Source organism: Rissa tridactyla, chromosome 5 (assembly GCF_028500815.1).
Source record: "Rissa tridactyla isolate bRisTri1 chromosome 5, bRisTri1.patW.cur.20221130, whole genome shotgun sequence".
In the NCBI taxonomy this organism is placed as follows: domain Eukaryota; kingdom Metazoa; phylum Chordata; class Aves; order Charadriiformes; family Laridae; genus Rissa; species Rissa tridactyla.
This window is the reverse complement of record NC_071470.1, coordinates 62,788,965-62,800,600: the sequence shown is the minus strand read 5'-3', so window position 1 is coordinate 62,800,600 and position 11,636 is coordinate 62,788,965. Positions and strand designations below refer to the sequence as shown.

The 11,636-nt window shown below is 51.0% G+C and overlaps 1 protein-coding gene and 1 long non-coding RNA gene across 3 annotated transcripts; one reads left to right on the top strand and one right to left on the bottom strand.

Moving 5' to 3' along the window:
* Positions 1 to 93: 93 nt before the first annotated feature.
* ENOPH1 (enolase-phosphatase 1) lies at positions 94 to 11,630 on the bottom strand. Of its 2 annotated transcripts, XM_054202349.1 has the most exons (6): positions 11,131 to 11,630; positions 7,283 to 7,384; positions 6,336 to 6,538; positions 3,394 to 3,526; positions 2,976 to 3,099; positions 94 to 1,900 (listed from the first exon to the last, which is right to left on the bottom strand). In XM_054202349.1, exons 1-6 carry the CDS (start codon positions 11,212 to 11,214, stop codon positions 1,761 to 1,763), a joined length of 786 nt encoding a protein of 261 aa, XP_054058324.1. In that variant the 5' UTR covers positions 11,215 to 11,630; the 3' UTR covers positions 94 to 1,760. The 2 variants fall into 2 exon arrangements, with proteins under 2 accessions (XP_054058324.1, XP_054058325.1); XM_054202350.1 differs by lacking the exon at positions 7,283 to 7,384.
* Positions 3,423 to 6,500, top strand: LOC128909901 (uncharacterized). The gene is made up of 3 exons (XR_008466549.1): positions 3,423 to 3,548; positions 5,422 to 5,577; positions 6,363 to 6,500. It is a non-coding gene; the product is annotated as an uncharacterized LOC128909901 (long non-coding RNA).
* Positions 11,631 to 11,636: the final 6 nt, after the last annotated feature.

Here is an 11,636-nt window from a genome sequence, read left to right as displayed (position 1 = left end):
GGCAAAGGCAAAACAAAAGGTGAGTATTTACAGTGTCATGATTAAAATTAACACTTAAGAAAGCCAGGGACTATTCAACCATGCAGATACACTTACTGTAACAGTGCTAATTAGCAGGCTCTTTCTAGGAGGAGGATCATAGTCATTACACAGCCCAGAAAGGCATCCAGACTAGCTACCTCACAGCCTTACCTGCTGTAGAAGGGCAATGCTGGCATGATGTGGTTTCCTCCCAAAATGCCCATCTCCTGCTTGTTCTCTACACAGCAGCCTCCCTCAGGAGGGACAGATGAAGGTACAGATCAGAGCTCAGGAAGGCCACACGCACATTAGTACTCTATTTTGGATGTCCACGAGAGCGAGCTCAAGCGCAGCCACACAGAAATGAGTAAGTAGCAAGTGACACCCATGCACAAAGTGGCAGCAGCAGGGAACTGGGGTTTGGGACTGCTTCTGCTTCCGCTATTGCTGGGTATAACCTAGCTGTGCCTCTACACAGCCCCTACTGAGCCCCTGCTGAAATTGTACGACAGTCAGGGAGGTGATACAGCTTCCTTGGCAGGACATGGCTGTCTGCCTTAAAGAAAGGACCTGGGAGGGCGAAAGCAGGAAAACAAAATGTTCACGGGTCTTAAAAAAAAAAAAAAAAAGAGATTTGCCTTTAGGTGCTGGGATCACTGGTGACAGACAGAAAGGCTAAATACTGGGATGGAGTATTCCCAAATGAAATACTGGGATAATGAAAGCAATGTTGCGTTTTTATTTACTACATCAGGAAAAGCTCCATGACCATCTGATATAAATTGGCACAATTTAGGTAGGGTGAGTGAAAAGGTCGGGGTTCTAATTCTTACTAAATGCAGCAGGATGTGTCCCTCAGGAGCAGTTGTTTGTCAAGGTTTGCTCACAGCTGACCAGTGCTGTGAACGTGTGACAGGCTGATGTTGGCTACTGAGAAGGAGCTCTGCAGGTTAATGCCAAGGGAGATACTTCAGAAACGTGGTCAAGCTGACTTTGATGTTCAGCCAGCTGGATCCCATAGCCCAGCACCACAATGCAGCAGTGAGAATTTAATTTTTAAAGCTACATTTATATACGCTCTGCTTCATTCCGGTAGGCTGGCTTTGTAGCTCTAAGCAGCTTCCATTTGCAAGTTGTACTGTTTTGTACCTAAACCTGCCATGATAGAGCAAAGATTTAAGTTGTTTCTGGTCTAAAGAGCTTGCCTGCGGCAAGGGCTGGCTTCTTCTGTGGCAGCCCAGACCTACCGTATTATAGCCCACGTTTGGCATTTTCCTTTGGGCAGCCTAACCCCTCTAACTTTGAAAGTTTTGACTTAGCCAGCAACCCTGTCTGCAGGGAGAAGCTCATATCCCCTCACGGTCCCTGGAGGTCCCTCTGGGATAGGAGGACACACGCCTTGTTTGCAGACACCCAGAGCTCATGGTGGGATGTCTCAGCACCAGATTTCAATGGGAAGGAAATACCCCCTGAGCTAATTGCTTGCTGGGAAAAGGAACAGCAGGGCTCATGGGTGCTGCTCCTCACCCTGTTCCTAGTTCCAGCTGGCTGCTGCAGGCCTCTGTCCCACTGCACCAGTGACCCCACACCATACTCTCCATCCATATCTGCCTGCACCAGTCAGTGGTCCAGGACATGACATGGGTTTGGTTTTAAATTCTCATTATGGACAAAATTACCTAAAGTTACACAAAGACAATTCAGGTGAAGCACAGTCTTTTCTGCGTACGCCGCTCTTCCTAAGCGGAGGAAGGCAGTAAAAGTTCAGTGAAGGATGAGATGAGGCTGTAATATGATTTCTCATCGTCCGTCAGTCCTGCGTTGCCTGGTCTGATCACCACAGCCACGTGAGTATCCGCTTCCTCAGCCGCGTTGGCTTCTGTAACAGAGGTGGGAGAGTGTAGATGAGATGTGCTTACCAACCTCTCTTTAAGGCCTGCAGATGCCCCAAAACACTGAAGTGCTTTTAAAGGTTGAGACTGAGGGAAGGGTGTTTGCACGTGGCGCCGCAGGGCTCTAGCGAGGGACCAGCTCCCAGGACACCTGCTGTGGATGACTGTAGCTGCTGCATAAGGCAAGTGGCTGGGAGCTGGCTGCCTCGCCACCTCCTCCCCTCTCCCGGCTGATGTCTGTCCAAGGCGCCGTGCAGGGAGCATGTACTGGCAGTTCAAGTCTTGCCATGAAGGAGCTGGCCCGTGGTTGGGCTGTGGTGTTAGCGAGTCCAGCTCCCCGCCTGGAGTCACTTCTCACGAGCTTCCTCTGCTCTGCAAGCACAGCACGAGGCCACAGGAAGACGAGGAAAAAGGAGGTAACTGCAAGTTCCCACCGGTTCTGCTGCCAGGGCTGGGGAGGAGGTAAGGGCTAACTCCTGGGGACCGAGCTGGCTTAGACTGACATCACAACCCAGTGCCGTTTCTGCCAGAAAGATGTTTCCAGCAAAGGCAAGAAACTGAATTAGCTTCCTGAGCCTGGCTTTCCAGGGGTCAAGTCTCGGCGACCAGAGGCAATGTTTCCCTGCTGCTGAACACAACCTAACAGCAAGTGGCACAAAGAACCAGCCACCGCGCATGCCACGCAGCGGCACAGGAGACATCATCTGTTCCCCCGAGCACGGGTTACAAAAAACCACTGACCCTGTTTGTAAATGGGGTGCTCTGACTGCTTCAGCAAATGCTCCACTCAGCTTTAACAGTATCTCCTTGCTTGCTGGTGCAAGGGCAGATTTTCTACTTGACCTATTTTCCCTCATTGCCGCGCTGTTCACAGATATCCCGCTGCTGTGTGAGAGCCTGGATGCATAAGGAAGGAGCATGGCAGCAGCTAGGGGGGATGCCACCAAAGAAAGGCGGTCTGCAGCGTTTCTGGGGTGCTTGTGATGAATCAGCAGCATGCATTTAAGGAGCACCTGCCTCCCTCGCACAGGTGAGAGCCAACAGGACTGGCAAACCACCTACCTCGAGGGACATCCGTCAGGAAGAGGATGTTATTGGTGGCACACCCAATACTGGCGGCAATCCTTCTGTAGCTTTCACTTTCTACCTTGGGGCCTATTTTGGTATCAAAGTGGCCATCAAAGAGCTGAAAGAGAAAGAAAAGCAAAGGCAGTTCCTGAGTGCCACCTGAAGAGCAGGGTTAAACCTCACTCCTGAGCAAGACATCCCCTTTCCTTTCCACCACAGTAATTTGGGGCAGGGGGGAGCAATGCAGCCGCGCCAGCATGCTCAGCTGGCTGAGCTCAGCTCCCGCGGGTCAACCCACGGACCCACCTTCCCATCCCAGACTCGATTCACAAAGCGTTACAGCAAGGGCAGTTGTGGGAGGGAAGCGCTCTACAGAGGGAGAAGCTGTAAGGAAGGTGATAAGGTTATCTACCTCTAGGATATCACCTTCTGTAGAGTATCCGAACAGAAGCTTCTGGGCTTCAATGCTGCCTGAGGAGTAGATATAGACCTTCATCCCTGCTTCCCGCCACTTCCGGATGGCTGGAACCACGTCTTCGAAGATTCTGGAGCAAAACAGGGCAGCAGGTAAGGGCAAACCCAGAGGCAGACCTTCACCCAGGCACAGTGACAGCTGTCCCATTCGTTTGGATGGGGACTTCATTTTCAATCTGTTCAGAGCTTCTGCAACTGGGGAGCCTGTATCAGCAGCAGGTGATGTATTCTTAGCTCCAGCCAACTGAGCAGCTTACTTACTGCTACACAGGCGGCAGCTCCGCTGAGCTGTTTCAGACATTTGGCAGGAGTTTCTTCAGCACCTTCAATTGGGAGAGGCGGCGAAAGGTTGGGGAAAATGGCATCCTGTCGCTTTTCTCTGTGAGGGAGGAATAAGGGGGAGGACAGGGAAGACGGGCTCTTGCATCCAGAGTCCCGCCTGCCTTGCAAGCTACAAAGGTTTCCCTGTTGGTAAAGAGCTATGGCTGTAAGTTGCATCCATAGGGGGCAAACCCATCCCACAGATTCGGGCCCTGACTGCATGTAGGGAGGAGGCGCGAGGAGGCTGCAGCAGCAGGAGCTTAAATGAGCGGCACCGTACGAACTGCTTGGAGCCAGACAACAGCTCGGGAAAGGAGTGTCCCCTAAGGGACTGAGGTCAGAGCTACTCTATTCAGAGACTCAAGTCAGGTTGTCCTGCCTGTGGGCCAGATGTGTCCCCGGCTTAACTGCACCGCAGAGGGGTGAACCAGCTCCCGTTCATTAGGCAGCAGCATCCCTCCCCTTCTTCTTCTGGCCTTGCAGAGTGCTAGGAAGGCAGGATATTTATCTGGCAATGGGCTGGAGTCTCAAAATGTGACCTCTATCTAACTCCTGGGTAGTAGTTGCCCGCAGACAAGCCCAGAAGCGGGGAGCAAAGATGTGAGAGAGGGAAGGAGGACCAAAGCCAAGGCAACTGCTATGGAACTGCTAATGGACATGTCTCTTCGTTCCCTCATACCCTTATTTTTACCATGAGACCTCTTTGGTGGTGCACCTACATGTATGTAAAAGCTCTTTGTATGCAAAGGACATTTACAAGATGATCCATGTGCTGGGAGAAACTGAAGACTAAAGGATGCTCAAGAGGGACAAAGTAAGGCTGACAATAAGTCCTTCAATAATACATGTGATGGTTGATAAGGAAAGGCCACAAACAGCCTTGGACGGGCAGGGAGGGAAGGGCAAAGAGTTTGATATGGCAGAAGGATAGAGGAGCTGGAGGAGACGTGATCCCCAGGGAACCAAATTTTCATCCCAGTCCAAATCCCAGCCTTACCCCTATACTGCACAGCTCTGTGTGGTCACTTGGGTCAAGGCCCAAAGGTACTGCCCCGAAAAGCGGATCTGAACACCTGAATGCCTGAAGAAAGATGATTCCAAATAGATGCAAAAGAAAGTGTTGGACTGAGTTTTGCAGACTTGTAGCAATCAGCTGCCCCTTCCTTCATCTCCAGTTTCTTGGCCATCTGCTCAGGGCCTTGCTACACTATGTATTAAAAAAAAAAAAATTCTTTGTCATAGTTATTTATTAAATGTCTCTAGTGTCAGCTGAAAGTATTTTGAGGTTGGAAGGCACCTGCAGAAACTCCCAGCCACCCTCACGTTTCCACGTGCTGAATTCAGTGCCTGGATTTCAGACACTGATGTGCCAGATACAGTTGGGTGATGGGGAGACTTTAGAGATCTTGCTGCTTGTATGCTGCTAAGCAGCAAGGCTAGCTCCACAGTTTTGGGGCCACTATAAGACAACTAGCCCTGTTTTTTAAACGAAAACCAACAGGATGGCTGTCCCTCTTGACTTGCTTTTGGGTTTGTTGCTTTCTCTGGTGGATGTTTATATTTTTCTCTGAGCTCTTTTTCTTCTTCCTCATTCTTCCTTTGGCAAAAACAATTTGTGAACTTAAGATTTGTTTTACTTCCATAGGAACTTGAAATGCATAATTTAACCAAGTATCTCTCGACCTAAATAAGAAGATCAGGCTTAACTCCAGTTGTCCCTACTTATGCACCCCTGTGTTGTGGCTGAAACGTAAAGAGGAGCCTGAAGACAAAAAGAAGTGGAAAGGCAGGAAACGTACAGGTAAGAGACAAAGCAGGAGGAAACAACTGAAAGGACCTGACCATACCACCCTAGCTTGTTCCAAAATGTGAGTGCAATTCATGGATAAAAAATGGAAGATGGAGAACTGTAACAAGTTCATACTTGTGCCTCAGTCTCTTGGTTTACCTAGAAATCTCTGTAATGAAATATTGAGACGTTTTCTGACTTTTGAATGCAGAAGACAGCTGTCCCAGGTGAATGTTCTGCCAGTCGTGGGAGCAGAATCACCCCATGTCACGCCTCCGTTACCTTGTTCTGTTTCTCAGACCCCGTGTCCTGTACGGACCCTGTCCAGGTGGCTGGAGAACTTGCTGTTCCCCAGCACGTACCTGACGACTATTCCTTAAGGAGAAACACTCTCACCCACTTGTCATCTTCCCAGTGGGCACTGAGACAACTCGGTCAGCCCTGTGGCTACTGTAAGCTTTTGGTTCCCTAGATCCAAAGATTAAGCTCAATGGATTTGTGTTTCACTGCACGATCAAGTTTGAAATAAAGTGTCTGCAGCTGGTTCCACGACAGCAGTGGCCTGGCTGAAGGCCTGACTTCAGGCCAAGGTAAACGTATTGGCGTCTCCACCAAGGTAGTAATCTTATTTGTATTTGTACATGGGGCTGTTTCCAGGAATAGCTTATGCAGCTGTTCTGATAACAGACATCTAGGAGAGATACACCCCATACCTGCACCAGGGAAGGGGGCAAAGGGGCTCACAATTACTCGCACACACAATTACTCACTCTCCTTTGACATGCCCGGTTGCGTAGGCTGCCCTCCACATGTGACCCTGGAGCTGCTTCAGTGCTGTGGTCTTCCTGTCCAGAGACATCTGCCAGTGCACGTTGTCTACGACCGCCTGGATGACCCGCTCCAGCTCCTCTTCCCCGCTTCCGCTCTCCAAAGGGATCGGCACGGCCCCGTCCAAGCTGGAGTCCTCCTGAGCCTGGAAATCATCACCAAAGAGGTGAGGGAAGAGATGGATCGGTCTCAACATCTCAATTTAGGAAAGGGGTCTAACACCTGCATCAACACACCTCTGTACAGGACACAGCTTGAACTGCTCTTCACATCTTACAACATGGTTTGAATGCTTTTCTCAATGAGAAATTCAGACTTCAGTAGTGCCTAGAAACACTTGCTTGGACTGTACTTTCCAAACCCAACAATTAGCACCACTGTAGTTGTATGGTAATACTCTAACGAGAATTATCTTTGCGTAAGTATTCCATTACTGAAATCAAGGCAAAGAAGCAAATTCATCTGTTGACTTCAGACAGCCACAGGTCCTAAATTGATGGATGGCCCTGTGTGGGACAAGTACTCTGCCATCCCTCCATGCTGCTTCCCAAACAGGCACGTGGAAGCCACAGGCAACACATTCAGCAAGGGAAGGGCACAGCGCAGGCATGAGGCTGAAAAGCCGCGGTCCGATGCCCACGTGGGAGCTGTGAAGACCAAGGCAAGCTGAGGGAAGCAGCTGAGCTGCTGCCTACCAAGCACCAGCCCTTCCCTGAGCACAACCCCAGGCTTTGGGTGGTGCAGAATCACCCCGTTGAGGCAACTGGACTCCGTGGGGGGCAGAGAGAGGTGTGGGCCTGTGTTGGGTGACCAGGGGAGTCCGAGTGACCTGAAATCTCAGGCATGCCGTGAAAACCCGGAGAGACACAGTGTAGCTCCGTTACTTAACCTGTTTCCTCAGAAGCCCGACATCCCGCTGGCACTCCTCCTCCTCCCAGTGAGCGCGCAGATACTCCTTCACGTTGTTTTTGATGTAAGGGAACAAGGTCTCCTGGCAGCACACAAGAAAAACAGGCGGCTCCTTGAACCCGGCAGAGGCAAGGCTGACTTGCTTTCAAAGCAACCGTTTGCACATGCTGGCGTGTGCAGGTATTTTACCCACTCGAGCTTCCCCGACAGTGCTGCAGCTTGTGAAACTGCCTGCCAAGGGTGTCTGTCTGCCTGTTGCGGGCCAGAGCCAACCTTGGACCAAGACTGGTGCAGGTGGATTTTTTCCACAAATGCTCATGTAGCTGCAACTTTTAAATCCCAGAACGGGGGGTTGGACTAGGTGTTCTCCAGAGGTCCCTTCCAACCCTATGATTCTATGATGGAAAGGCAGGTGATAACTTTTCCTGGGCTTACCAAAAAACGTCTCAAATGGCAGATGTGACCCCAAGTTCCCGTCGGCTGAGGAGTACAAGGCTGACCGTGTGTCTCTGAACTGACAAGTTATACTACTCTATTTTTAATGGGGCGCTTGTCCTAATGAAGGTTGTTCTGCAAACACCTCTCAACTTCTCACCAGAGCTAGAGGACCTTTTTAAAAATAGTCCAGTGACACTGAGCTCAACAGGAAACGAAACATGAACATGAAATGGAACCGGGTTAGGGAAAAGTGCCACAGGAGAATTACAAACCTTCTCGGAGATACCAAGGGCAACCAGAAATAACTACAAATTGCTCTCGTTAGTGGTGTTTCACAACTGAGAAGCCACAAGCAGCCGCTGCAATGGCATCTCTGGGTGCAGGAAGAGCCTCAGGACAAGGGGAAGGGCAGGGAGCTCCTTCCTTTGAGTACAGACTAAGCTCTTCTTAACTGGAAAAAACTTGGGATGGGGAGGAGATGGGAGGAAACTAACCTGAGCTCATCTCCCCTCAAAAAATGGCCTGTGATGTTTTTCTCCTTGCTGTACGTCACTTTGAACTTGTTACTGAATTAAGAAAACAGTGGTCCTGAGCGTGTGATGTGGTGGCAGAACTGCATGATTTTCTATTACTCCAATATTGCTTTTTCCACATTGTATATTTTAATAAACCATGTACATTTAGGGGAAAGGAAAATCTCTTAAATGCCTAGAAAATTACCACAAACTTGTCTAGGGAAATCAACAGCCTTGTAATACCCCCAGTTACTCTCTCATTTCCTTTATTTGAGCTCAGTTGCTTTCAAACTATCTTTTAAATCATGGAAGAAAGTAAAGAGAATCCCCTGGGAAATGTAACTGACCCACTGACTTAATTTAACTTCCCTTACAACTTGGATGTCAAAAGGTCCCAATTGATTTCCAAAAGCAGTGTTTCATGCTCTTGTGCTGGCAAAGAAAAACTCCCAAACGGGCTCCAAAAGTGCAGTGTATTCTGTGATTCAGTGGATTTTAAAAAGGTAAAAGCCTTGACCCACTGGCAAATACCTCGGTCTGTGGTCCAAGAGGGGACAGCCATGTGACAGCTGGAGTGGTGGAGAGCCAGGGGGACAGATGGTTTATGGATGTCAGGAGCAATCCCAGGCAATGGATGTGCTAAGTTTAAAAGTTTGTGTGGAAGAAAGACTCCTTGTATCCTGCAAGGAAATACCTCCATCTCCGAGACTTCAGCCTTCGGCAAAAGCTTGCAGCTGATAACTCTTGAATAGGTTTAACTGGGGCTGTTACTGACCCACTTCTCTTTTACCTTGGCTAGCAGGAGACCCAAGCCCGCCTGTGCATAGCTCCCATCGCTCTGTCCATCTCCCGTGCATGCTGGGGAGATGGGCACCATCACTCCGCTGCACCGCCGGGCGGCTGGGCTCCTCGGTGATGTCCGGCCCCAGACGTGGCTGCCCCGACACAGCTTGGCAGGATGGAGAAACAGCCGTCAGCAAACACAGCTCGACAGCCCTACTAAGCCTTTGCAACTGGTCACAGCAACGTTAAACCCAGTACAGAAAGAGTGGTATATTTACCATCAGTAGACACCCACGTAGCATGCTGTAATTAGTGCTTGTAGGATTTCAAGCAACCAGGGTCAACTTTCCTCTCAGTGTCCATGCAAACTGTCACAAAGCTCAGTGACAATCTGCTTTTTTACAGGAGATCTGGCAAATCCCAGGGGATGTAGTTTATCAAATTACATCTCTCCCCTGCCATCTACTTTTCTCTGCTAGGGTGGACCCAGCAAAAGAGAAAACCTGGTGACCTCTAACTAGGGGCCACCAAATATTCTCTTTTCTGGTATCTTTCCTTAATCCACTCAGCAACTGGCTCATTCTATTTCCTTACTTTGCATATTCAATAGATCTCATACTAAATAAAGGATTAAATGAAATCCTTTAATATTAAAGAATAAAATGCCTGCAGAACCAGCAGTGGGTCTTTTCAAGGCAAAATAGAAATTATGGAGGTTAACTAAAAGTCCAAATGAAATAACTTAATTCAAGCATTTTCAGGATTTCCAGCAAACTGCGTTTATTGAGAACTATAACTCATTTGGCCTGCCTGCAACAGAAAGACTTTGGGTAGGAAGCTGTCTCAGGCATATCGCATGTTATTTGTGCGACAGCAAAACGGAGTCAAGGTGGATATAACCAACTTCATCGCACTGTTAGATGTTTAGTAAGAAATCTGAGCTGTTTAAATTGAAATGTATTCAAGAGCACTGAAGATGTAGGCCATGTTGTGCGTCTGTTAAACTCGGTTAGCAGAAACACCTAGAAAGCCTGGCAAGAGCCTTCACGGCTCTGCGCATCACGTGGGTCACAAAGCACCTGCATAAACTACTGGCAAAAAAGATCCACCAAAAGCTATAATGTCTCATGGAGAAGTATAGGTTAATGCCAGGAGGAGGAATAATTCTGTGTGATGTCTTACATACAGGCAAACTGCTCCCACCTGTGATGCACACAAGCCTGGACCAAAACCTCTCAGAGAGGAGGGACGCACAGCAGCTGTACAACTGCAAATTTTAAGAGCAGATTTACAGTGTTTGTCCCTATGCCAACGGCTGGCCTTGCAGACTTCCCCATCCCCTGCCTTCTGCACCTAGACCAACATTTTTCAGCCAGTTTTATGCCTTCTCCTAGGCATGGGATGCCACTCGTACCGTATTCGCTGTTAGTACGGTCCTCCTTGTTGGCTGATGTGCTCTCTATGCCACCCTCCCCCGTGCTGGTCCTGTGCGTGCTGGAGGAAGGACATACACGTCTGGTGACACTGGAGGCGTCTGACTGTACCACCCTTTCGAAGGGAAAAGGCAGTGGATAAGCCTGAGATAGTACTTCAGGGTTTCTGCAAATTCGGGAGAGGTGCTGCAGCTCCAGCCACCTGAGCAACAGGGATGCTTTTCCTAAACGGGGCTGAGAGCTCTCCAACTGCCCTGTCGCCACGAAAAAAAAAAACAACCCAAAACATTTACTGAACTGCCCTGGATCTGAATAGTTCCCCTGCCCGCAAGAGGGGAAGACGGACGGTAAAACGAGACGTATTTTCTCGCGAGCATTATTCAGAAACACACAGAAAACGTGCCACGGCCTTACGCTTCTGGAGGAAACTCCGGCCCGCCCTCCGCAGGGCTCCAGCCCCGGCAGAGGCGCTCCCCCCGCCGGGAGGCCGCGGCAGCCAAGGGCTCTTGCACTCACAGAAACCCGCCCGGCGCAGCGTGCGCCCCCCAACAGCTGCCAGCCCTCGGGGGCGTCCACGATAATAACGGCAATGCTAACGGAGCCCCCCCGGCGGTGCCAGCGGAGCTCCCCGGCCGGCCGCCCGCCCCGCCGGGTCTCACCTGGACGAAGGCGATGGGGGTGGTGGTGCCCTCGATGTCCAGCAGGATGGCGCGCACCTCCGCCGGCACCGGCAGCACGCCCATGGCAGCGGCGGCGGCGGCACGTGGGGCGCGGGGCGCAGCGGGGGAGCGCGGCGGCGGGCGCTCCGCCCTGCGGCTGCGGTTGCGCGGGAGGGCGGGCCGCGCCGCGCCGCCGCGGATCGCGGGAGGTGAGTGAGCGAGCGAGCGAGGCGACGACGGGACCCAGGCAGCGGGGAGTGCCGCGGTGGCTGTGCCCGCCCCCGCACCGCCGCCTCCTGAACGGGGTTTCTGGGTTGCACGTTACTCCCCCGGCTCCGGAGCACGCCTGTCCCGGTTTCCCGGTCCCCGTCCCCGCCCGGGGCAGCGGCACCCCGCCTCTGCCCAGGGCCTGCGGCGGCAAAGGGGACACTGGCCAGGCGGAAAGGCGGGGCGGGCAGGGACAGCGGCTGCACGCCGCACTTGCACCCCGCCGCAGGGCGCGGCTG

What these genes read in the sequence shown, in the direction of transcription:
- ENOPH1 (XM_054202349.1), bottom strand. Translation starts at nt 11,214, where the DNA reads ATGGGCGTGCTGCCGGTGCCGGCGGAGGTGCGCGCCATCCTGCTGGAC. An exon ending in CCCCCATCGCCTTCGTCCAG is followed by an intron (nt 7,385 to 11,130) that starts GTGAGACCCGGC and finishes GTGTGCTGCCAG; the next exon opens with GAGACCTTGTTCCCTTACAT. An exon ending in ACCGGGCATGTCAAAGGAGA is followed by an intron (nt 3,527 to 6,335) that starts GTGAGTAATTGT and finishes GTTTTGCTCCAG; the next exon opens with AATCTTCGAAGACGTGGTTC.